General features: G+C 40.4%; 1 protein-coding gene across 3 annotated transcripts; it reads left to right on the forward strand.

Annotated features, from left to right (window-relative positions):
* Positions 1 to 99: 99 nt before the first annotated feature.
* TBC1D31 (TBC1 domain family member 31) lies at positions 100 to 26570 on the forward strand. 3 transcript variants are annotated; one of them, XM_035556210.2, is made up of 22 exons: positions 100 to 197; positions 3159 to 3305; positions 3892 to 4007; positions 5939 to 6117; positions 9905 to 10056; positions 10471 to 10630; positions 10883 to 11083; positions 12300 to 12476; positions 13297 to 13376; positions 13479 to 13625; positions 13915 to 13952; positions 15028 to 15161; positions 15783 to 15962; positions 16955 to 17187; positions 17748 to 17900; positions 18961 to 19096; positions 19944 to 20036; positions 21679 to 21819; positions 22831 to 23025; positions 23443 to 23593; positions 25356 to 25472; positions 26186 to 26570. In XM_035556210.2, exons 1-22 carry the CDS (start codon positions 115 to 117, stop codon positions 26326 to 26328), a joined length of 3156 nt encoding a protein of 1051 aa, XP_035412103.2. In that variant the 5' UTR covers positions 100 to 114; the 3' UTR covers positions 26329 to 26570. The 3 variants fall into 3 exon arrangements, with proteins under 3 accessions (XP_035412103.2, XP_035412104.2, XP_035412105.1); XM_035556211.2 differs by lacking the exon at positions 25356 to 25472 and having other exon boundaries at positions 13915 to 14048; XM_035556212.2 differs by lacking the exons at positions 100 to 197; positions 3159 to 3305; positions 3892 to 4007; positions 5939 to 6117 and having other exon boundaries at positions 9929 to 10056; positions 10530 to 10630; positions 13915 to 14048.
* The last annotated feature ends 426 nt before the right edge of the window (positions 26571 to 26996 follow it).

The raw sequence follows: 26996 nt of genomic DNA on the forward strand, positions 1-26996 counted from the left end.
ATCACCCTCCTGTTCCCTATTTCCCCCTATCAACAAAGCGGGGCCGGGCCGTACCATGAGCGCGGCTCCCCCTCCCTCCGCCGGTTGGCGGCCGTTTGGGGGGGAGCCCGGAGGATGCCGAGCCGGGAGCTGGGCGGCCGCAGCCAGGGCCCGCTGTGGGCCCGCGGGCCCGGCCCGGCGGCGGGCGGCGGCGGCGGGTAACGGCCGCTGGGGCTGCCGGGGGGGGGCCGAGGGGGCGGGAGGGGGCCGGGGGCAGCGCCGGGGGGCAGCTCCCCGGTGGGTCATGGGGGGGGGGGGGGGGGAGTTAAATTAAATTAAGTTAAATTAAATTAAATTAAATCAAATTAAATTAAGTCGCTCTGAAGGCAGGCAGGAGGCCCGGTGGGTGGGCTGCAGGCGTCCAGGCCTGGTCTGGGCGGCCCCTCTGGTTTCTAAGTTGGGCCTGCCCGGTGAGGGGCCCCCAGAGGGGACCTTTCCCCCTGAGTTCCTCCTGAACTATCCCTGAATCCCTCCGGAATTCTCCCGGAATTCCTCCAGAACTATCCCTGAACTGTCCCCGAATCCCTCCTGAACTATCCCTGAATTCTTCCCGAATTTCTCCTGGGCTATCTTGAATCCCTCCTGAATTCTCCCTGAATTATTCCCTGGTTTTGCGACCCGCCTGGGGCATTTGGGTGAGCCAGCACCCGGTCCCCCCCCAGATGTTAAAACATTAAAACAGGAGAAATAACTTCACTGCACTCCACCTGTCACTGTATCGGTGTAACGGCGCTGTGAGCAATGCCTCTCACCTCGGTAATTAGGGATTTAGCTACACCGTAGTTTATAGTGGAAGTGTTCCACCGGCAGGACCAGGGATCCTTCCCCTGTACTCTGCTCTGGTGAGGCCGCACCTCGAGTGCTGTGTTCGGCTTTGGGCCCCTCAGTACCAGAAGGACATCGAGGCCCTGGAGCGTGCCCAGAGCAGGGCTACGAAGCTGGTGAAGGGCCTGGAGCACAAGTCCTGTGAGGAGTGGCTGAGGGAGCTGGGGGTGTTTGGTCTGGAGAAGAGGAGGCTCAGGGGAGACCTCATTGCTCTCTGCAACCACCTGAAAGGAAGGTGTGGGGAGCTGGGGGTCGGCCTCTTCTCACAGGGAACCAGTGATAGGACCGGAGGGAATGGCCTCAAGTTGTGCCAGGGGAGGTTTAGGTTAGAAATGAGGAGACATTTCTTCTCAGAAAGAGCAGTCAGGCATTGGGACGGGTTGCCCAGGGAGGTGGTGGAGTCACCGTCCCTGGGGGTGTTCAAGGAAAGGTTGGACGTGGTGCTTAGGGACACGGTTCAGTGGGTGACATTGGTGGTAGGGGGGTGGTTGGACCAGACGATCTCGGAGGGCTTTTCCAACCCTACTGATTCTGTGATTACACCTTAACCTCTGTGTAACCAGGAGTGTGAAGCGTGTAGTTGGTCGTGTGATGTTTCAGATCATGTCAGTGATACAGAACGTCACTGTGTACGTCACTAAAGTGCTAAATACAAGTACACGGGTGTTGAGGTGCTGGCCTCAGAGACGGGTGTAGATGTGAGGGTTACAAGTAATTTATTCCGAAGGCTGAACATCTCTAATGGTGCACCAGTTAAGCATGCTGAAATAGCTTATTTTATCTGAGCTTAAATGCTCAAAATAGCTTATTTGGAACCTGTGAATGTCAGAATTGTCCCGAATTTGTTTTCTGTTTGTTTTTATTTTTAACTTCCTTAAATACCAAGGGTAAATTCCCACAAGAGTTTAATTTAAAAGTGTTTGAAATACTGTCCGTCCCAAACCGAAGAGCAGTAAGAATGCTATTTTTGCATACCTGTGTGGTGTTTGACATGGGAAATCTGGGTGCAGCTCCATGAACTGGTCCCTTTATCCTACTAAGTTAATTTGGTAGCGAAGCAACTTTTGAAAGGCAGCGAACGGTGTTGAGGAAGACCTGGGAGATGCTGTTAACTACTTTGATAAGTCCTCTCACTTCAGGGTGTTTTAGAATCAGAAGTCACACTTCGTACTTTTATGATGCTGAAGATACTAATTTATCACAAGCTGTTAATTTAAATAGCTTATTATCCTTCTAATTTCATTTTTATGGCCCTTCCCCTTTATCCCAGAAAGGAAAGGGCATAGCAAGACAAAGTGCAATTAGTTTTTAGCTCTAGCGTGTACGATAGCTGCGTGGCCCTCCTGGGGTTCACTCACACTTTGTGCATACACCAGCAGTTGCATGCAGGCGCTGGCTTACGTATTCTACTCTCCTGACAACAGGTAGATACCAGGATTTTACACTGCCATGGCCACAGTGTTCTGTAAGGGCCCTGCAGTCCTTAACCAGCCTCCCATAATATTGGTTTTCCCAGCATTATCCAAGAAATCCAGGAGCAGCAGGCCTCCCAAATCTTACTGTGCTGCTTCCTGGAAAAAACCGTCCATTTCTGGCTCATTCTGCACATGAGGTTCTGTTCTGCATCTGGCTTCATTTTATGCTAGCAGCGTGACGCGAGGAGAGAACGTGAGAAAGCAGTAGCTTTTGCTCTGTAATATCTCAGCTGAACAATGGTAAAGATGGCTTGCTTTGTGCTTTTGAAGACTCTGGAGAGAAGTGGTGTTAAAATGGATTCCCCTATCCCCCAACCTCTCCACATCTAATCCAAGTTTTGTTTGGTCCTGTTTGTTTGTTTGTTTTTTAACAGTAATTCACAGCTTTTCAGTTTTCTCTAGCTTGTTTCTTTACAGTGACAACAAAGAGGCAGGTTCCTTGCTGGGCGCTGAGCTGTGTTTTCAGATAGTTTGGTAGATGATACACCAGCATACAAGTTACTGTTACTCAGTAATATAAATGAAAATCAGTTAACTCGGGCCCACACAAGAGGACCACGAATGGTGAATTTCGCCCTGCCTGCTTTCTTTAACATCTCCTGACTATAACTACCTTCCAACGTAGTGAATTGCTTCCTTTAGTTAGTGTATTTTTAATATTAGAAATACACGTTTTTCATGGAAGATTTCTCATAGAACACCAGGAATGATTAGAATTCTAAAACCATAATCTAGGAATCTTTAAATTCTAGGTCTTGGAAGAATGCATGTTTATAAAAACAATTCTAAACAAGGTTGTTTTGCTTGCTTTCTTCACAGAGTTATAGTAAATATAACTCATAGTGCCCCAGGAGCTCCTTCAAAGACGATACGGTTTCTGAATGTGGCGTTTGACAGTTCTGGAGATTCCCTCCTTGCTGGAGACCACCAAGGCAATATATATGTTTTCGACCTGAAGGGAAACAGGTAAGAATATTTATATCAAGACATCGTAATTATCCTGCTGTCTGTAACATTCAGGGACATGGAACCTGCCTGCCACAGTGCCACAGGTCTGGTTTCAACCTCAGGTTTCTGTGGCTGTGGAGATAGGTGGAGGTTTGCTCAGAGCTGAAGCTGCCAGCCAGTGTCTGATGTAGGTTTCCTGTGTCCTATTTCATTAGCGTAGCTGTTCCAAAAAGATAAGAGGATTGTAATTGTAAACCGAACAAACAGCAGTTTCACAGACCTTCAGTGATTAAAGACTACCGATGAAGTTGTTCTATGAGCAGTACTGATCAATTAATAATGTGAGCCATGAATTACAACAAATTAGTCCAGGTATCGTCATTTTGCAGAAGTACATTAATGTCTTTCCAGTTTTACACTACTAAATTTTACAGTATCAGCACTGATTGTTGTATTTATTATAAGTAGATATGATTTATTTGCTCCCTTCCTTTGAGTTAATTTATTTCTTGGTGAAATATGTTGAAGCTGTTTAAGCCTTTTCTTCACTTGACATAATGACCCCAAGTTTGCTAACACAGTGAGGCCGTGTATTTTTAAATAGGTTCAACCTTGTTCAGCGAACAATGCAGGCGTGCACTGCTTTGGCATTTAATCTTCGCAGAAAGACAGAATTCCTGGTGGCTTTGGCAGACTATTCTGTTAAATGCTTTGATACGGGTAAGGAGAAATTTAAAGGTTTATTATCCGGATAGTTATGAAAGCCTTTATAATTTTAGTTTCAATCTCAATTTTTTGTAAATTGATTGAAGTCTTTTATGCACCTCATGCCTTGTGTTCTTACCACCACCCCCCAGACAACAAAAAAAAACACAAGTTGAGACCTGTGAGGCCTGTATGGGTTATGGTCCCGGGAGTAAATAAACCCTTCACTTTGTCAGAGCTTCTTGTTCCCACTGAGTCACACAGGCATCTGTTTAGCTGAAGGCTGGCACAGGATCACAATTATATATTTTACCTTTTGAACGCAAATCTATATATGTTCTGTTGTTTGGTTTTTTGTAGAACAAGGTATTCTATATAAAATCAAAGCAAAATCGGTCAACAATACGTTAGTTTGCAACTGAACCAGTTGTAAACTATGTTTACAGTAAAATCTGTAAACAAAGTAAGCTTATATACTAAAAGAATTGTCAGTTGTATTGAGAACGCCAGCAGATCTGTATCGTTATTCAAAAGCAATCTCTAAAATTAACTTCGCAGGCTAGCTGTGTGCCTCTGACTTGATTAGAAGTTAAATGGTGAAGGGCATTGACAGTTCATTCTTCCTAACTTAACCTGTCGAAGTTGTAACTGCAATGTCTCATATCGTCTGGACTTAAGTCTTTTTAAAAAGCCATAGGAGTCACTTACCTGGGATTTGAGCGGTTCGAGGCTGATATTGTTAGTGCAGTTTTTAAAGTAACAATGTTTCCCAAAATAAAAGAAGAGTAGGAGATGAGGTCTGAAATCCTTCTGGCTTTTCCTTTCAACCACGGTAAGACCAACCGTAGTTTTTGGATGCACTTAGAGAAATATTGCTAATTATCCCACAGTCCTGCATGTTTTTATGGCTCTGTTTCCAGATACCAAATCATACCGAAGAATGTTTTAAAATGGAAGTGATCTTCACATAAGTCAGCGTTGGGTGAGCTACCCTTAGAGGTGTGTTAGATAATAGTCAGTGGGCCCCGTCCCCTACTTCAGAAGCCCTTCTCTGTAATCCCATGTCATCCTCCTGTGTGACAACAGCTTTGAACACTCAACTCCCTGGAGGCCCAGCAGCAAGTTTGGCTGTTAGGCTTCACAAGCTGCGTTCCGGCCGTTTCCCACCCTTGATGCCGTAGCAGTCGGTCAGCTGGAAGCACCCCGCGGGCAGTCAGGCAGACTGCCCCGTGTACGTAGTCTGATTGCCACAACTGCAGTTCAGTTGCTGAGGAAGGATTAGTGGTCACGCAGTCACCAGTGGGAGACAATGTAGTCAGAGAGCTATTTCCTCAGCGTGCAGAGCACAGCAGAAAAATGTTTTGGACTCTAAAAGAGTTAATGAGGTGTTGCTTTCTGACTGTACTTTTCTATAGGCATTGCCCATTGTCATTAAACCTTTTTTGCTTGCACCTGTAAATAGGTGCGTAATCATTCACACGGATCGTCCACAAGTCAAAACAAGTGGAGAACTCTAACTAGAGCGTTCAGCCTTCTGAATATTCAACTTCTAGATCCTTCTGCCCGTGTGCACATCAGATAATCTGCCCACAAGGCGTGCTGAATTTACCTGATCTTAACGTTCATGATTTCTTATGATTGATTCTTAGGCTAAATTAAACAAGCCTGTGCAGGTTGGATTTCTGTGTAGAACTGAGAATAATTTATGAAATCTGTTACTTAAACCTGTTATTTAGAGATGAAGAGGTTATGTTTCTCTGTGGTATAATAATAATCTGAAGACTGATATATTTGTTTCTTGTTTGTTGGATTGTGATGGTAAAACGGTCATACACCTGGTGTATTTAAAAGTCTCTTTCACAGCATAGTGCTGGCAATGAAGTGTGTAATAGTCATTGCACTTGGAATGACTTTCATATTCTTTATTTTCCCATCAACTCCCACAGAAAGCAAGGAGCTAGTTAGCTGGATGAGAGGACATGATTCTTCAGTGTCTTCCATCTCGGTCAGTGGCTCAGGCAGGTATGCCATCACTACCTCCACTGATACAGCGCAGCTCTGGGACTTGGACACCTTTCAAAGGAAAAGAAAGCTGAACGTTCGTCATTCTGTGGGTATACAGAAGGTGAGTAAAGAACAACTGCTAAAGGGCAAGCAAGCATACCTCAGCAGGAGTAATACCACATGCTAAAATCATAGTACTTGAAAATAGAGGGCAAGATGTGTGAGGAGCAGCTGAGGCCCCTTGGTTTGTTCAGCCCAGAGCAGAGCAGGCCGAGGGGAGGCCTCATGGCGGCCTGCAGCTCCCTCACGAGGGGAGCGGAGGGGCAGGCGCTGAGCTCTGCTCTCTGGGGACAGCGACAGGACCCGAGGGAACGGCATGGAGCTGGGACAGGGGAGGGTCAGGCTGGGGGTTAGGGAAAGGTTCTGCACCCAGAGGTGGTCGGGCACTGGGACAGGCTCCCCAGGGCAGTGGTCACGGCACCGAGCCTGCCAGAGTTCAAGAAGCATTTGGACAACGCTCTCAGACACATGGTCTGATTTTGGGTGGTCCTGTGTGGAGCCAGGAGTTGGACTCAATGACCCCCGTCGGTCCCTTCCAAGTCAGGATATTCTATGACTATGATACTTTTAAAAATTCAGCAGAATCTTTCCTGCGTTCCTTGGGTGTATCTCCCTGACTGTTGGCCAGTCACATCACCCAGACCAGTGGGTGGTCAGCAGTTGCAGAGATCTGCTGGGAACATGAAAGGAACCGATGAGTATCTTTACTCAGAACTTGGTCGGCTGTGACTGGGACCAACCCAATCTAACCTGGAGGCTGGCCTTTCTTTGACCTGGGGATGGGCTCAGATGACCTTCGGAGATCAGTTCCAACATGAATGAATTTGTGATTCTAAGGGTGTTGTTCAAAAAACAGTTTTGGGGTGATGATGGTAACTTAGTCACCACCACCTACCCCATTCAGCTGCTTATTCCAAAGCTTCTCTTCCTCCTGTGCGCACGAAGCACTGAATGTAGGAGCAAACAAGCTGAGAAGTAACTCAGCAAAAAGAAATTGCTGCATTTTAGCCTAGTGGTTTCTTTGGTTTGGTTTGCTCTGCACCAATACTGGAACAACACAGGGGAGGAGAATGAGTACGTTTGTGTCAGGGAGTGGTTTAAATAGGTCTACCATCCTGTTATGCCTCTTTAAATAGGTCTGCTTGCGCCACCAAACGTCAGACTTGGGCATTTGTACTACAGAAAGCACCACTGCAGTGCCTGAGCATTGCTTGCACACGTGCTGCCCTACAGTGAATAGTCTTACACGTACCACTTCAAACCGAAGTTCTCATCAGACTGGTCGCTGAACAGCTGTGCCGATTTTGTAGAGAACGAGGATCCTCATCTGAGTGCTTTCACCCTGTACTAGGTCAGGCAGGAATTTTGTCAGCCTGAAATAGTCACCTGGCAATTACTGGAGGAGATCGTGTATACGTTTTTAGTTGCTTTATTAAAGCTGCTCTTTAGTGCACATCACTAAAATAATTGTCATGTCTTCTCTCCAAAGGAGGCTGCATTTCTTTAGTCTACAAGATCTTTATTATGGCAGCCTTTCAATGTGTAAAGGGGGCTTACAAGGAAGACAGAGGGAGACTTTTTACAAGTAGTGATAGAACAAAGGATAGGGCTTTTAAACTGAAAGAGGATAGGTTTAGATTCGATATAAGGAGGAAATTCTTCACTCAGAGGGTGGTGAGGCCCTGGCACATGTTGCCCGGAGAAGCTGTGGGTGCCCCATCCCTGGAGGTGCTCAAGGCCAGGCTGGATGGGGCTTTGGGCAGCCTGGTCTGGTGGGAGGTGTCCCTGCCCAGGGCAGGGGGGTTGGAACTGGGTGATCTTTAAGGTCCCTTCCAACCCAACCCATTCTGTGATTTTTCTGCTGCTCATCTTTCTTTGTCTAGGCTACATGCAGGGGCTTCTCGCTGATGAATGACTCTTGGAATTTGGTAGGATCAGGATGTTACAATGCAGAAACAAACTTTTAAATCCAAGCAGTAGTGACTGCAGTTGAGTGAATAAATCACTGTTTGGGAAGCAAGAGCCTGCAATTTCGGTTTGGCTCTACAATTCCTGATAGGACTTCATGCAAGTAATCCATCTTATCTGGATTTCATTTTGGTGTCTCTAGAATAGAGATAATGCTGTTTACTCCTATTCCATGATTCCAGATATACAGGTAAGTGCTTTATTAAAGATCAGATTTATTATTAGACACAGCCATGACACTCATTGTCCGAAGTTGGACTCCTGCTTGCTAGTTACTTTCACACCAGTCTGTAGAGTTCTTTGTGGTACCCTTTTATTTAAGCCCAGATTGCAGTCCAAAACACACCTTCTGCTCATTTGGTATGGGACAAAGCAAAGTTAATATGACAGGCTGAGTTGCACGCTGTAAGAATGGCAGGTGGAAAAAAAGACAAATGAGGAAGAAGAGCTAAAGAAAAAACATCTGTAATGACCATTTTCAAAGCGTTGCCGCTCATTCAACAGCTGCGTGTGACCAGCTTGTGGTATTTTTCTAGGACAAAGCAGAAAACGAGGAACTGCTCATTACTCCAGCTTGCCAGAACTTAAATAGCAACTTTAAACCCTTCCTAGGGCTTCGTTTACTGTTGGAAGGAGCAACAGACTTTTTTTGATAATAGGAAGTAAGAAAAGGTGGAAATCATGTTGCTTAACTTCATCCATCTGCACGATAGGCATTTACTCTCATTTCATTGTCTAGGCTTCCTCAGTCCCTGAGGGAGAAGGGGCAGCTCCGTCTGTCTGAACAGAAATTACTGTGGTAGGTGAAATGACGTTTTCCTCACAGGTAACTTCTGCTCACTGCCAAGTGACTGAATTGGGCTGAACATCCAACTTTCAGTCACTGACATTCAGCAACATGAATCCTGTCCCATTTATCCAGATTTCAAGGCCCAGAGAAACAATTTGGACCAAAACTCTGAATTTCTTGGCACTGACTGTAAATGTCAGCTAGTGAACCCTTCAGGTAGTCAGTCCCTCAATGAACAAATAGCCAAAAACACTTGGAATTCAACCTTCAAAGTCATAGCTGTAGGGAATTAGCTGAAGCTGCCTGTGCTGCTGCTAAAGCAGAACCTCTGTCTAGGCCAGTAGTTTGTCATTCAGCAAGAATGTATCTGATGACATCCCAACATGTAAAAAATCCATTTTTTTAATCAAAAGGAATTGCACATAAACAATACACCCGTTCAGAATAATAAAAAATATATTTACAAGCTTTTTGATTTTATTTGCTTTCAAACTCTGCATTTCATAGTTGCAGAATACACTGCTAAACTTTCTACAATATTTATAACATTTAATAATTGTATGTAAAATTAAGGAGCTTAGGTCTGAAGGTTAGTGCTTCATACAATACATTTGCAAGCTGTTGAAAGCTGAAGTTAGTTTGTAGAAGATGCAGCAAGCTCTTCAAAACCCTCCAGTGCTCAGTGAGCAGTTCTGGCTCCTGACTCCCATCCTTTGCTGCTGCTGGGTGCGTTTTCCCAGTACGTGTGTTATACCCTCTCTGACGTTCATCAGAACCCTCCGTAAGACAGTCACAAAAATAACCCGGGTAAAGATTTGTGTCATTTTGGTGAGTTAAACTGGCTTAGCAAAAGGTACAACAAGTTCTGAACCAGTGCAAGGGAGAGCATGGCAGACTTGTCTGTTATAGGAGAAAGGATCCCGCTGTGGGATCAAAGCCTCGCACTGCAGCTGCATTACAGAGTTACCAAAATATCCATACTGTCACGTTTTTTTTTGCTCTGTTCTGTTCTGCCATTCACTTTGGTCCAATGTAAAAGGTAATTCCTTGACAATGTCATTCCATTTTTTTCTTTTTCATATTCTTTCAGGTTTTTTTTCTTCCATTGAGTAACACCATCCTCAGCTGTTTCAGAGATAATTCTGTTTTTGCATGGGAATTTGATACTCTGCACTGTAAATACCAGTTGCCAACTGCAGTAGAATGTTCTACATTACTTTACAAGAGCTTTGCAGTTACCAGGTAAATTGCTATTTTAAACATTCTAAAGACAAACTACAAAAACTAATATTAAAACAGCTTTTCTTATTTGTCATGTTTTATGGAAGCATTGAGCTATATGCTATGATAAGCTTTTGAAATCTGCTACGACTGACGCTTGTAGCAAGGATCAATAGCAGTTTTTATTATAGTCCCATAGTAGTTGAAATAAAGTAATTTAATTTAATGACCACTAAAATAAAGTTCATCTATTACGAAAGCAATTTTATTATTTAGGAGCTATTTTGTTCTTTCAGTAGAGTATGACAGGAATAATGGCAGATTCCCAAGTGATTTGAGGGCATAGAAAGAAATGTATGATCTCTGTAGCTAATACTAGCTTAAGTTATAGTATTCTGATGAATGCTGAGAAACTTTGCCTCCTCTGTGATCCAGAGATGGCCGGATTTTTGTAGCTGGTGGAAAATCAAATCATCTTCACTTATGGTGTTTAGAATCAAAGCAGCTGATAAAAATAATCCAGATGCCTACAAAAGTACGAGCTGTTCGCCATCTGGAATTCCTCCCGGACAGTTTTGATGGGGGCTCCAATCAGGTCAGTTTTAATAAATAAATAAATAAATAAATAAAACTTGAGGGGGGATGTTTGGTTACTCAAGGCAACACAAGTACTTTAAGGGCTTTTTGGGGACAGTGGGGAGATGGGCCCATACTATACAAGAGGAAAGCTACAGTGCTGAATGTTTGTTCAGTTGCTCTTACAGTTTAATGGAATGTCAGTCCTTAATTTAGTATTCCTCTTTGGTTTACATTGACAGCATTACTGATGAATCCTTTTAACTTATAGGTCCTTGGAGTATTAAGTCAAGATAATATTATGAGATTTATCAATATAGAAACATGCAAACTGCTTTTTGCCATTGGGAGTCATGAAGAGGGAATTAGCACAGCAGCGATTAGCCCCAATGGACGGTATATTGCATCAGTAATGGAAAATGGTAGTGTCAATTTATACAGTGTCCAAGCTTTGACTCAGGAAGCAAATAAGGTACGGTACATTTCTCATAACTGCAGTAAATCCTATTAAAGGTGACACTTGTCCACGTAACTTTTGTATCAGCAGTAGTTTGCTGATGTATCATTGGCTTAGAAGTGTGGCAGTGTCATATTTAACACTACAAATACAGAAAAAGTGGCTTGTTGGGTTCCCTTCATTGTTATTCCAGCCTGTCAGGTAATGTGATGTTTTCAAAGTGCATCATTGTGTTTCTGGTTTTGGGAGGAGGGGGAAGTGGCATTTTTTTCTACAGTGATTTATATGGACCAATTTTACTTTGCAATGACATTTGGGGGGAGATGGAAACAGCACAATTGTGCTGCTTCTGTTCCATTTCCTACCAGGAAGTGCTTTGCAACTAATGCTCTCTTAAACTGCAGGCATGAATGGTCTTTTTGTTACTGTGATTTTGTTCTTCTTGCTGTGTTATTGGATACCAGCATCCATCATTATGGCACAATCATACTCCTAATCCTTCCTAAATAACAAACATTCTAAATACCAGTTCTTATTTTATTAAAGTAATTTATTAATGGGAGTCAGGTTTCTAAATCCAGAATTCCATATATCTTTAATCACCACGTCTTTGAAGTAAACAGTAACCAGCTTTGGATAATGAAGGAGTTGGAGCTGAGGAAGGATGTGTAAAGATGTCACACATGCATTCCATTTGCACTTTTGCTGCCGGGTTGACATGAACTGGGATATCCACTTTGTTCCTTGCTTTCCCAATCTCCAAAACTGAATTAATGCCTACCTGACACTGATGATTAATTTATAAGTTTGTAAAGGTCTCTCGTGTTCCTTCTAACAGGTGCTATAGAAATGCAAAGTATTTTAGTAACATTGAGAAACATACTAAAATAAATAACCAGAATGCTACCTGGTACGCATTTATACTATCACAATTGTATCTTAGTGTTTACTAAACAAGGAAATAACATGATGTTTGATTTGACGTTTGGAAGCTACATAAACATTCTCACAGTACTTCTTGCTAGTTTATTACTGCAGCTTAATTCTCTGGCATACGTGTTCAGGAGTATACAGACCATATATATTTGTTTCTGTTATAAATGTGGCTCTCTTCTTCATGGTATGGCCATCAAGCTCAAGGATATAGCATATAAAATAGTTAACATTAAATTACAGTGTGATTTATTCGGTCTTACAAAATGTTAACCAAGTTATTTTTGCTTAATATTAGCCTCCACCACCCCAGTTCAAAGTAGTGGAGGATTGGCCCAAGTGCAAGTCAGAGGCAAATAAGCTGACGATGAAAGTGACTTCAGGAAGGTCAGAGCGGCCTTGGAAATCCAAAGGAAACAAAATTCAAACCAGACTGCTGAAAGTGCAAGCAAACACATCACTTGAAAATAAAGAGGTAGGAAGAAATTGCAAATGTTTTGTTCTCCAGTCTGCAGCATTTAAATTTCATTACAAAAAGAAAAAAAAAAAGCCATTTACTTTTTGAGAATAAGTTCAGGCATTGATTCATTTGGACATTTGAGCAGAGTTAAGGGAGTTTTACACCGTTTCTGCTCGCTGTTCAGCCTGTATTATGTGACACAGCCAGAGCTACCATTCCTCCAGTCAGGTTTGGGTACCTCTGAAGTTGTTCAAGCAACTTGTGACACATTTGCTTATTTGGCAGATCTGATCTGCTTCCCTGCTAGCAAACTGCACTTCTAAGATGTCTGCCTAGAAGCTATTTCATCCTTCGGAATTGTTCAGATGATGCGTTATCGGTACATTTGTTTCCCTTCCCTCATCATTGTGCTGCCTTCTCTTTATGTCTTTATCTTGAGTCTCATATATATATATATATATATATATATATATATATAGTCATATATGCAAATATATATATATACACACACATATAGATATTTTCTTCTGTAACATTCATCAGAACATAATCCATTTCTTATGTAAATATTCTTTGGTTGACCATATCCATCATTTATTTATATATAGTTTAGTCAGTCAGGGTCTGTCTGCTTTTGCTGGAAATCAGTGTCAGCTGTTGGATTTCAGCAGGAGATGAATGATCTTTGTTGTTGAAATGCCTGGGATAAAGTAGCTGTACACATTATAGTTTTTCTTTAATGTTATGCTAAGAGCTTCATTATTTAGCTACTGTGCAAGGAAAGAGGTAAAGAACAAGAAATCCTTAGATTTATCGTTGATTCCCTGTTTTGTAGAATGAATTGCCAGGTGGATTAAATAAGAAACGTCTACAGGCTTTGTTGAAAGGATACGGCGAATATCCAGCAAAATACAGGTATGTTCGTGTGCATGTTCATGCTTGCACTAAATCAATTTGCGTGTGTTTACTGGTCTATGAAAGAGAAGCTGCTTGACTAAGTCTCCATTTTAATTACAGGATGTTTGTTTGGCGTTCCTTATTACAACTTCCTGAAAACCACTTAGCATTCAGTAGCCTAATAGATAAGGGTACCCACAGTGCGTTTGTGAATATTCAGAATGAGTATCCGATCAAAAGCAGGAAACTGCTGAGAGTTTTACAGAGGTAAAATGTATATTTATATCTACTTAAATATTATAGCTTTATATTTTCATATATTGATCTGAAGTGTACGCAGTAGCTGGAATCAGCTTGAAGGAAAAGTCTAAAATGAAATAGCAGTGCCCTGATGCATTTTTGTTTTTATAACCGGTATAATCCTGCATCTAGTTTGAATTTCACATTTTTTAGCATGATACATGATACATTTTACATGATAGTATGATCGTTCTAAAATGCATTTGTTTGGTTTGGGACCAATGTTTTCTACACCTTTTCTTGCCTTTACATACAGGACCTTATCAGCTCTAGCTCACTGGTCTGCTATCTTTGGTGAGACACCTTATATTCCTTTGCTAGCATTCCCATTTGTAAAATTATTCCAGAACAACCAGCTGATCTGCTTTGAAGTTGTTGCTACAGTAGTAGGTAGGTAAGCAACGATTTTCAGAAGTCAAATATGATGCAACATGTTTAAGCTTTCCCATGCAAAAGAGTTTTTCCTGATGAAATGAATGAAGTGCTTTCCTAAGATGTCACCAGACTCTCTTCTAAAGGTATTGCCAGGAATTAATATGTAGCACTGCACGTTTAAAACCAAAACCTGTTTTTAAATCAAAGCAAGATATTAGACTTCCTTTTGCAGTATTTGTAGCAAAACCAAGCAGTTTTACAGCATTTGTAAAGTCTAATCATGAAAAATGAATGTATCTTGCATAATTGCATCATATTTAATAACTAAAATCTGTATCTGAGACATGGGAAAAGTAGTCAAGCCCACCCCAATCAAAGGGGAATGATCTCTTTTAAAGTTTTACTGTGTTTAGCTGTCCTAAACACATGGTACCTCAAAATTAGACATTTGGCTGAAAGCTCTCTATGGCTGTCTTCTGAAAAAACATACTAAATTAAAGTGCACTACACTTAAATTAGTTGCTGCAGCTGCTTCTAAATCTACAGAAGATAAGTACTGCCAAGCATCCATACACACTTTGCAAACACATGCTGTTAGTGAATAAGTACCCAAGTTTACCAAAATTATTCTTAGTATGTTAAAAATTACTTGATCCAGGCTGTAGCTTGATGAGACAGAAAAACTGGCTTAAGTATTCCCATCTACCCCCAACCACCTAGCCACACAGCACACAGACTCGTTTCATTTTATCTTTGAGCCAGATTAGTTTCCCAAGCTGGTTCACAGCGTGCTGACACACTCATGCCAGTGCAGCTGGAGGAGCAGCGTACTGTGGAAAAGGTGTAGGAATAAATGGTAGGAGAGAGAGGAATGCCTTAAATAGACTTCGCTTAAAACTTCCTCTTAAATTCACGTATAAACAAACCTTAAGGTTGTCAAGAGTCTTCCTCTCTGGATTACAATGGATTGTGTTTTGTTTTGTTTCTTCTTTAGTTAATTTTTGTCAGCACTGGTTTGAGTATTTTCCCAATCCTCCAGTTAATGTCCTTAGTATGATGGAAAATATTTTAGCACATCATGACAAAGAACTACTTCAGCATTTTATAAAATACAACGTGACCTCGCAGGTAACATTCTAGCCTACATTTGTATGTGAAATGTCATTGCAGTAAATGATAGATAGTACGCTAGTGTTTTATTTTGACATAATTCTTTTATTGAAGGAGTTTTCATTAAATAATAGTGAATGATATAGGAGTATAAAGAATATATCATTGCTTTCCTGCAACTTTTCTTTTTTGCATAGTCATAAATCTCATGTATATGCTATTGTAGTTCTTAGAGATCCTTCCCTTTCAAGTGTACAGTGCTTGAAAATCTACTGGCCAAATTATAAATGTATTTTTACTTTCTTTTTTTTTTATTTATTTCAACGTAGGTGTGATGAATGAATTTTGTAAGTAAGGCAAAACCATAATTATACATGTTTATCATTAAGGACGATTTTAGCTTCACAAAGCTAAACACATCCAGGGAATTAAGAAAATTATGTATATTTACCCCATATTCATTTTGAATATTTATAGTGAGGAATAAAGTGTATCTTCAAATATTCTGGTTTAGTTCCTGTTTCTTTCATAAATGATTAGACTCGTGGTATAAGGCAAGAAAATTTTATATTATTTCTGTGAAAGAAATAGTAAAATTCTACTAATGGATTGTTTTTTCAATTTTCCCAAATGATGTAGGTTTATGCCTGGCCTCTTCTAGAAACCCTGTTCTCTGAGGTTCTAACAAGAGAAGAATGGCTCAAAGTCTTTGATAATATCTTCTCTAACCATCCTTCATACTTCCTAATGATTGTTGTTGCCTATATTGTATGTTCCAGAGCTCCATTGCTTCACTGTAATCAAAGACAGGATTTTGAGGTAAATGTTTTTTTTGAAGTCAGTCACCTGAAGGTGTAGCTACAGAGAAGTGTGAAACACCATTATCTGTTGTTACGGAGTTTTGAAGGAGGTGTTTGAGTTCCATATTAATGTATTATTACATTTCTGAGCAACATCATCTAGTACCTGACAAATGTACATAAATGAATAAAACATTGAGCAATTTCCTGCAGTTTCATGCAACAAGATCTCTAGAAGCTTCCATAAACTTTCTAATGCCACTAAAAGTTATTTAGTAAATGGCAATGGTTCATCAACCACAAAATAATTCTGCCTTTTATTTGGAGTTCTAATATTGATTTCTGTGTGTGGAGACAAAAGACAGTAATTCTGTCATGTTGTTTCATTATTTTGCTTTCAGATTTATGAAGTCAGGCAATATTATTTGATGTTCTCTGATGCTAAGCTAAAATGTTTTCTTATGTTTAGCTTTACAAGGGAGGAGGAGGATTTTTTTACATGAAAACATCTCTGTAGACAAAGGATTCCACCTTGAAAATGTGCTTGTGAGCAATTTGACAAGTATCAGACAACATTATTGCTACATTCTTTCAATAACTAACTGAAAGACTTTCTTGGTGAAGATCTTTGATGGGAAGAACAGTCCTGCTAGAAGAGGAACTTCTGTGGTTCATGTTTAAACACTAAAAGTTGAGTGAGGTCTATCCAGTGGTAGGAGTGCCTTTTTGAGCAGTTTACACTCTTACATCACACTTAGGTTCCTAAATCTCTTCACAGCTGTCGTTGGAAGGAAAGAAAACGAACCCAAGTATACTTCTAGAAACTGAAGATGTTTGGGCCAAGTCACTTGAGCCCATGATACTTTACTAATCAGTAGGGCCAACTTAATCACTTTTTTAATCAACGTTTGGGATATAGAGCTTGCTAATTTACCTAATTATTCCTACATAAGTATATTAAAAACTTGCTTAATCTTTTGTAGAATGTAAATGGAAACATGTCTCTTACAGTATTTCTTTCATCATCGTAACAACCTGGACATTAACGTTGTGATTAAAGAAGCTTATCATTTTATGGAGGCTACACCACCAGATATCCATCCACAACGTGTGCTTGATGACTTCGTACCACTTACAAAAGGACAGTACCCTGTATTTAATAAATATCCCAAGTTCATTGTGGATTATCAAACTCAGGAATGGGAGAGGATCAGACAGGATGAAATTGAATACTTAAGAGAGAGGTATTTAATGGGAAAGTTGAAGACGGTGTCAAACAGGTGGACGCAGTTCCCTTTTTCTGTTATGTTATGTATGCTTGAGAATAGAGAGGCAATACGTTTTAAAAAATTGGGGAAGATAACTTTAACATTCAAATAGTTACTTGGCTTGACGCGTTCTTTAAGTTAAATTTGCGGTCTAAATACTGGGCTGCCAGTCCTCAAAGTTGAAAGCTTAGAAGTCAGAACCTAAACTTTTGTTAATGTCACGTCCAACTTTTTGTGAAGGGCCAGGAATTCCGAGCTTGCAGTTGAAATCAGTGGGAACCATGACTTCAAGAGACATTTAGAAACCATTTTTGGTTAAGAATGTGAAGATGTCTGCATTTGTCTGAAATGCCCTGTTTATAAAAGTCAGCACTGTAGCTCTTTCTCATCTCTCTCTCATCTTTCTCACTCTTTTTTAGTACATAAAGGGGATGTCATAGTCTCATGAATCACATTTCAGTTATTGATTTCAAAGTAATCAAGTAATTTCTTGGTACTTGTCATGATATAAGAACACATGATCTCCTTCCATTTAGACAGTTAATGCATGAGTTAGAAGCTAAAGCACAGGAACGGAAGGCAGAAGATGAAGCTTGGTATCGAAAGCAGGAATTGCTTCAAGAAGCTGAAGAACAAAGGCGAAAAATGCTTCTGGAAGAAGAAAAGAAGCTGGCAGAACAGAGGCAAAGGTATTATAATATAAGAAACATTAGGGGCCTGGCTACAGTATCCTGCTATTACATTTTTAACCATGAGTAAAGGAGAAATGGCCACTAATTTGTATAGATTGAAATGTGGGAAAGCAGTGTGGTCTGGTGGGTCAGATTTTGGTGTGGGAATGAAGAGATCTGGGTTGTATTACTGCCATGCTCAAGGGAATACAGTGGATCAGAGGCCAAGACACTTCATATTTTTGTCTCAGCTCCCAGCCTTTTCTCTGGTCTCTTCGGATTGCGAATGCTCTTGGGCAGCCAATCGCTCTTTGTTTGCACACTGAGACTTCAGGCTGTGGGCAGACTTAAACTGCAAATCCAAGAGTCATTTACAGTCTCAGAGTACTGATGCTATACTGTACACGTTCTTGTATTTCCAGTGGATTTAGAAAAATGAATGCTTTATTTTTCAGTTGCGGAGTAAAGAGTTGAGATAGTACCAAAGTCGTTCCGTAGTTCATACGTTTTGCGATTGTGAAGGTTTGAGAATTTCACTGTCTCCACAGGTTTTTAGATCAACTAAAAGTGATACTTGGCTTAAACTTCTGTAACCTACAACGTAGGCTTGTATTTAAAAAGTGAGCAGTGGGATTTTCTTTGCCAAGTAATTCTTGAATTTGTGGTTTTGTTCCTTGAAAGAGTTTGATATTTTGCAAATAAACATAGGACTAATTTTGTGCTGAAAGAGGTACCAGGACACTGGCAATTATTCTAAGGAATAGTTTCCAGCTCTGGATCATTACAATACTAAACTAGTGCTTATTAACGTACAACAGAAACAGCGCACAGGGCTTCAAAGCTTAATTGGGGGAGATTGCCATTAGAGGATGTCTGTGTGTCTCTGAATTTAATTTCGTCTCGTAAATGAAAACTGGGCAGTTGACAAGAATGAAAGCAACTTCCCTAAGCTTTACAAGTTAGAGATTAGCTCCTAGTAACTGATGGGTGACCGTGGTGCAAGCTTGTGCTCTTTGTTACTGACCTTTTATAAAAGGTCATAAAAGTTCCCATGTTTCTGTTTATTTTGTCTTTGAAGACTAGCTGCTGTGAAAAGAGAACTGAAAGTAAAGGAACTACAATTTCTAGATGCTTCAAGAAGGCGTTTTCTGAAATACCAGCAAGATCAGCGCCAAATGGAACTGAAACGTCTTGATGATGAAATTGCTAGAAAAGCTGAGTATTGCTCAAGCAATTATTTTCTCGAAGGTTTATTCAGAGGAATAACCAAGAAAAAATGTAGAACTAAAATTTCAGTTCATATACTGTGATTTGTGAGCCCAAAAGTGTATTTAGCATGAGGTGATAAATGCATAATTTAGGGCAATTTTAACTGGCAAAACTCCTGGGAAAAGCCAGATTTATCTGTATACCAACAGTGCTGAAAAATGTAATGAGCTCCTTAAAGGACTAGTCAATTAACAGTAGTCTGTGGGCTGTATTCAGGCTGCAAATTAACTCTGCCATTGATTGAGAGGCTCTGAAACAGCCTTTGGCCAAGCCTGGCTCTGCTCCTGCAGGGTTACTCGCTCAAGCACGACATCATGCAGACGCAGAGTGGAGCACGAGCTTTAGAACCTCATGGGCATGAACCGAGTCTTTGCAGAGCCATTCCTTGCAGCTCAGCACCACGCTTTGCTGACTCAGGGAACTGTCAGTTTCTTTTTTGCAGCTCAACACAGGTGGCCACTTTCATATCTCTACTGTCCTGCACAGGATTTAGAGACCTTTTATTCACTTTGGAGCTGCATCTTACAGATTACTAGCACTAGATCAAGCCTGACATTTCCCTAATGTGTGACTGGATGCAAAACTATTCCTGTGCCTCTTTGCCTCTTCTCTCCCTTGCCCTGTACTTTTGATCTTCAGTATTTTCCATTGTTGGTCATATAACAGAAAGTTAACTAGAACTTAGAAGTAGGATGCTGCTTCTGGTTTTGGACATTTTTCTTGATATTATTTTTTAAATGGAGAAGATTTTTTTCCTTTGCACTGTTTTCATGTGCTTCTCTTCTCCTGAAGGCATCCATAAGAGAACAAGAAACAGCTGCTACTGTTCAAGATGTAGAAGTACGACAGATGGAACTTGAATCGCAAAGACAGCTTTTTGAACAGGTAACTGTTAGGGAACTGTACAGATGTTTATATTTAATGGTTCTTCCTATGCAGTTCTCAGATTTGGTTGTATTAATTCAACCAGACAATATGAGGAAAAATTGAGATGATTTTTTTTCCCTTTTTTAATACCCTTTTTAGAATAAACCCTGTGATAATAAAAGCAGTAGTAGTACTCACTGTTACCCATTTTTCTGGGAGAAAATGCCCGTATCCTCCCCATTTTATTTTTCTTCTGAGCAGAGGCGTCATTCGGTTGATGCAGGCTTTATCTGTATACTCAGCTGGCTGAGAGAAGCGAGAAACATGTAAATAAGAAAAAAAGTCTATAACAATATGTTCCTCATCCCCAAAACTCCCACCTTCTCATCTGTGGTATCCAGATATATCTCCATTTTCTGAAGGGAACAGTGTGACAGATTGATGTAGTGGATGAAAGAATGTCTCATTGCCAGCAACACCATTAAGCAAAAAGGAGTGGATGGTTTGTGGGGAAGGTGCAGTTCCTTCCTCAAATGCCTTACATTGTAATCCAGAAAGATCATTGTTTAGTATTAAAGGTTTTTATTTTGAATACTTAATTTTTTGTATTAAGTATTTGTTCAGATGCAAAGTTAAGTATGAGTTAATAAAAATGGTTGACAAGGCTGCCAGTCAAAGACTTAGTAATGTGTGTTTGACTTCTTAAAGCTTTTGGCCATGGACTTTTTATCATTTGTGCTGACCATAACTGGGCTAAATTTCTTTTAGCATTTATTTGTTAAATACACAGCCAGCTGTACTGTGGCTACAAAACACAAACCGGGGTAGGATCACTGGTGTTCCAGTACATGAAAAGTCAGCTGTTTAAGGGAATTAATTCTACAGTGACCATCCTCTTTAGGCTAGAAAGGTACTAATTATTTAACTAACCAAGGATATACGCCCACAAGAGCCTGTACAGGCAGGCTTTCACTGCCCATGCCCTGAACTGTTTTACTGCTGTCAGCAAGGGTCTATATTCAATCTTTGAAGGCTTGTTGAGAGGCAGTGTATGTTAACTGTGCTTCAGTACCCTGCTGGCGCAGCTCAATGGATTCCAGCAGGACTGGGAGGGGATTGTGCCTTCTTCAGAAAACTGTAGATGCGCCCCGATGAATGTGAAGAAAAGTTGTTAAGAGTTAAGATTATCTTTCTAGATCTAATGCTGATTTGTACTATTTTGACAAATCATCTCTGCATTCAATCTGCAGATGCGTTTTTTTAAGTCCCTGTGCTATGAAGCATGATTTATATTTGTGAAGCATTCTGAGGTTTTGGCTAAGATATGCCATGAAAATGGAGAATATTTTCATGATTAATCTTATTGATTTATGTTGGAATTCTGCTTTCATGCTCCATTGTAATCCATGGAACAGAATTACATCGGTATAAACCTGGGAGATCACTGTGCTGACTCAGGCTTAGCATAATTCCGAGTGGGTAAAACAGCAGGGAGTATCACTTTCTTGAACAGTTTTTGTAGGTTATGATATGCAGTGGGATGAGATGTGTGGATATATTCAAATACTAGTTTAATGAAGTTTTAATAAATGTTAAAGAGAGAATTACCAAAGTGGGTTAGTAGCTTAGCAACAATAATTTATGCTGGTGTGTTTGGCAGCATCTTATCAAAGATCAAGAGAGCTCCACACGGGAAATGAAAGAAGAGAGAGATGCCAGTCGAAGAAAGGCAGATCTCGAAGATCACGTTGTTCAACGATTGATGGAAACAGATCGAGAAGAAAAACAGAAAGCTCAGATGGTAAGATGATTGGATTTTAACATGAATTTGGGAAAGTTAGTGTGTTAACTAGTACAAGTGGTACTAGTTAATAGCATTTTAATTGCAATTAGCTAGTACGAGTTAACGTGAAAATATTTTGAAGGAAATCTAGTTTCTAGTTACCTGCAGTAATAGATCATGATGGCATGCTAAAAGTTTGGACATTTTCAAAAATCTGACTGAAGTGTCCAAGCAGCTGTATAATACTGAAATTGTCTGGGACTGCCATGAGTATTAATTTTCCTTCACTTTCCAGAACTTAAAAGGAATATAAGACTCAAAAGTGCTCTTCAGAGTAAGTTCCTCCTGTTAAGGAACATGTTTTGTTTGTAACCATAATAAAACAAAAGTAAGCCACAAAGGAACTTTCAGTTGATAGTACTTGGCAGGAAATTCAACTGTAGAAGCTGTCTTCCTGATCACAGTAATGAATGTGTATGGCTTGGCATTAGGAATTGTTCAGATTTTCAAGCTCAGAACTTGTAACTGCACAGTTGGAAAAATAGTTGCAGCTAACCCACTACCCATATGCTTGGCATCTGCATTTATATTTTGTCTAGAAATAAACATATGGGTCTGAATTTTTGTAAACAGCCTTCAATTTTTGGAAGCAGATGGGTGTGGGTGGAAGTATTGGCATTCAGGTATCGCTCTTATGTTCAGAGCACCTGGAAATGATATGTAATCCATGGCAGGAAAGCAAAATCCCCAAAATCGTGGAGTGAGCTTATGTCTCATTTAAAAGGCCCTGGGGGAGAGAAAGAATACCAAGGGTGTAAAAGAAGCAGAAAACAACCCTGTCAGATGTGACAGCTTTCTGTAATGAATGGGGGAGTGGCACTGCAGGTGCAGTCTCCTACTAGGGACATCTAACGGCAATGCTGCAGGACACACGAGTTTGACAGCAAAAGATCTTTCTTTGTCTGTATGTAAGGCTGTGTACTTGAAATAAAGTAAGTGGATTCCTGGTAAGAAAGATGTTTTGTTTAGGTAGCTGAAGAAAATTTAGCCAAAGCACAGCAGAAATGCATTGAGGTCGACTGGAGGTTGCAGGCACTGCACAAACTAAGGCACGACGATCAGGACCGTGAGAAGCGTTATGAAGAGATAGCCAAGCTCCTTCACGACAACAGGGTAAAAGAAGCCGAACTGCTGAAGGCCATGAGAGAGGCAGAAGAAAAAAAGGTATTTGCGTTATTTCTTTTCTTAAGGGGGACCGGCACAAATGTAACTGTCTTTTGCCCATAACATAGTATGGCATAAAACTGAAAAATATTGAATAAGAACTGTTTTGAATAAGAACAGTTTCAACCAGAAGTTTCTGAAAGCACTAGAGCAAATTAATGAGGATATTTTAGGTTTAGGAAAGCATATTCCTAATTGTGTAAGTTTCTCTCATTTTTTTCTCTAACTCAAGACTCTTAACCTTTCGTCAGGTGTTTGAAGGAGAAAATTTTCAAACAGGAAGCATTCAGTCGGTGTAATAACATACCTTTTGATTTAAGGATGAAGTGTAGTCTGTAATAACCCAGATGGTTTTGCTTGTTGCCTTTTCCCTGTAATACATCTGTCGAAGATGCGCTTAATATCTCTGTTGCACAGTGGGAAGAAGTTATACGGAAAAAAGCACAACTGGAGGAAGAGCAGAAGGCTGCTGCTGCTGCACATGAACACAGGAAGCAGTTTTTAGAAGACAAAATGAACGATGCGTTAGATTTGGCTGAAAAGCTGCAAAGAGAGGATGGCTTTTTCGGTGAGTTTAGAGAAAATGCAGTTCTCCTGGGTATCAGTCATGAAGGCCTGGACTCATCAACTGAATACACACAAAGTATCTAACGTTAGAGATAAAGTTCTTTATATAAGCACTGTTTGGCAGTATTCTTTCATGTAACTGATATGTAAGGCCAGACTTGGCAAGGAACTTCAGTTTGATATCCATCAGATGCAGCAACATAAATGATCCATTAAATTACTTGACTCTTGAGTATAGGTGGGATTCTGTTTCCCAGCACTTCCCTCATGCACCCCCAAAACTGAGGATACTTTTTCTCCCAGTACATTATTTTGTATTGTTTGTTGGGAGGGCAGATAAACAGAAAACGTAGGATAGTTTACACTGATTTTTCATCACATTGGAAACCTCAGCCGGTAATTTTCTGTTTGCCTAGAAGATACCTGCTGCTTGGGTTGCCTGTGATAGAGGCAGAGATATTTTTCATATGGATGAAAACAGTTTCACCAAAGGTTATCTGGGAGTCTGTCATCAAGCATTTATATCTTTCAGACCGTCCCACTGACATCAGTCTTGCCTCCAACCTGATCAGTACCGTCCCAGCCTAACTGTAATTCCAATCACGTGATGAGCTGGCAGCATTAAGTTCCCCAACTGTTTTCATACAGTTAAAGAACACAAGATGGAGTACAAACTCTCAGTTTCTCTCCTTCCCTTTGTTCCCATAATGTCATCTTCATGCTAACATGTTTCTTTCTTTCACAAGGTAGGATTTTCCAAATCCCTGTGATTTCATAAACAGTGTCCTCTTGTAGGCTGCCATTAGAAGGGACACTTTTCCTCCTTCTTCCTGTGCCAGACACGTGTTCCCATACCCTCTTGCATCAGGTCTGTTATTCCTAGGCTACACGACAGGCTAGAACAGCTTGCTTATTCAACTGCACGTTAGTCCTTACTTTCCAGGACTGGAACTTCAGTCACATCTGATCTAACTTTGCACCACAGTGTTGAGCTCCAGAGCCAGCACAGAGGCAGTGCTGTGACCAGGAGCGAAGGAAAGGATGGGAACGGCATTTTTGGTAGGAGCACAGGCTTATGTCAGCTTAAACCAATCATAAACTCTCATCCCTTAGAAATCCTCTGTCAAATAACCTAAAGAAAAGCAAACTCACTACCAACAAGTGACTTTGCCAAGTGTTTGTTCACAGAGGAAAAAAAAAAAAAAAAGGTATTTGTGTCCTTCCAGGACTGGTCACTACATCCTTCTGAAACGCTGCATTTGGGTGGGTTTGCAGATATTTATCTTATTCTTCCATCTCCTCACACACACACAAGATTAGCGATTAGTATTAAGACTGGATGATTAGTATTGCTTTCGGCAAAGTTTTTCCGACTTTGCCCTAATTTGCCTGATGGTTTTAATATTGAGTAATTTGCAACTGTAAGTTATTAAAATGGGTGTCTCCTTCTAAAACTGCAAGTACAAGTCGACGTATTCCACATGAACTTAGTGGCCCATTTGTTAGAAGATTAATTATATAGGAAGAAACAGCACATGTGGAACTGTCATTAGTTAAAATGAAGTGCAGTGATGCATGCCTTTGACCCGTAGACTGAAAATGTTGACTTCAGATTCTGAGGAAATTCTACTTGGCATTAGTAGGAGTGAGTTCCTTCCAGTTTTGCTTCCTGCAGAAAACCTGTTTCACCTCAAGCAAGAAAAATTCACTAGGAATTTAAACACTTAGAGTTTACAAAGACACCTTCTCTCCATTTCCCACAGAGAGGCTGCATGATTTAAAGGCTGGACATACAGGGAGAGGGGTAGAATTCCAGCAGGTGCCAAAGTCTGGAAATGTGTGTTTGAATGATTTGTCTGCATCAGAGTCATCATCATACAGTAAGTTTCTAAGTTACAGCCCTCCTTTCCCTCACGTTTAGCTTCATATGCATTACTGGAACACCTAGATGGGTGATAGAGCCATTATTAGTCACGTAGATGTTTAGTGGATAGTAAACTAGTTTATTGTTGTATTCTACTTCACACCTTAAAAAAAAAAAATCACTACCAGGAATAGCACAGGTAGGAAGTGCCTGAGGCGTGTCACGTTATGCGACTAGTCATTTTAAACCTCAGCCTAGTTTAGTCTCATTCTGACCCGATAATTTTACCTATGCTTTTTCTGTGTCTTCATAATTGTGTGATTTTGGGGATGTTGGGCATGTGTAGAACTGTCTTTCATGAAAATCCTACTGAGAGTTACAGTCAAGAACTAGTCTTCAGTAATTTCCTGAGGGCTGTCCTAGTCAATGAAAGCACACACTTGTATCTTAGCTATAAAACTCTGCATGCAACAGGAAACATGTTTCTTTGGACCTGCCATAGCACCCCATCAACATCTGACCTTTTTGTAACAAAACTTAGTTTGCCCTGGTACCACTTTCGAAGAAAACTGTTCCTTGCTTTTGCAGGCTGTAGAGCTGTCTCAAGTACAATGGTATTCAGTAATAAAATGTAGTGTTTCTCTACAGGAGTTACCTCTTTTCCAATAAACATTCGTGTTATTTACTGAAAACAGTTGCAATATTAATTCTGAGTTTCTTTCATTTAAGTGTCTTCAGTTAGAAGACAAGAACTGGCATGCCAAGAGCGGGAACTGATGGCAGAAGTCAGACAGCTCAGACAAAAGCTTACTGCACAGGCTCGAATTAGACACCCTCCAACTCATCTCTCATCTACAAAGTGGACAACTTGAGATGATGTGCTCTGGACCTCAGCTGTACTTTCAGATTATCAATCAGTGAAACCCTAACTATGTGTAATGTGATTAAAGACTGATCATAGATTGTTTATTTTAAAGGCCTTTGGAAATATTTTTATATAAAAATAAAATTCTAGCTAGAAAAATGTGCAGTGTTTGTAACCTCGTTATTTTCTCAGTAATTATAATACTATTTTTACTTGTAAAATAAACTCGCTTTTTACCATTGTTATTACACTTAGAGTATTTGTGTACTTTATTGGCTCTGGTCAAAGCCATGACTTGAAGCAACAAACCACTGTGAAAATACTGCTTTTGTGAGTGATGTGTTAAGTGCATTCTACAAGTTGCAGCAGGGATATTTGCAGTTAGAGAAAAAAAAAGCTTTGACAGTGAGAGCCAAACACTGAAAACAGGGCCCAGAGAGGCTATGGAATCTTAGTTGCTGGAGATGCGTGTGTATATTAGCATATATATTAGATGCATACATATTAACAAAGCACATTTTCTGTGTGAAGGGAGAGGAACTAAATAAAAATAATGATTTTTGGTGCTGCAAGGCTGATTTTCAGTGGCTGATGCTTTTAACCAAGAGTACAACATAATGTCCCAAAGACCTGGGACTTAATTTGTTCATTTTCAGCCTGATAGAGTGAAAATTC

Source organism: Cygnus atratus, chromosome 2, assembly GCF_013377495.2.
Source record: "Cygnus atratus isolate AKBS03 ecotype Queensland, Australia chromosome 2, CAtr_DNAZoo_HiC_assembly, whole genome shotgun sequence".
In the NCBI taxonomy this organism is placed as follows: Eukaryota; Metazoa; Chordata; class Aves; order Anseriformes; family Anatidae; genus Cygnus; species Cygnus atratus.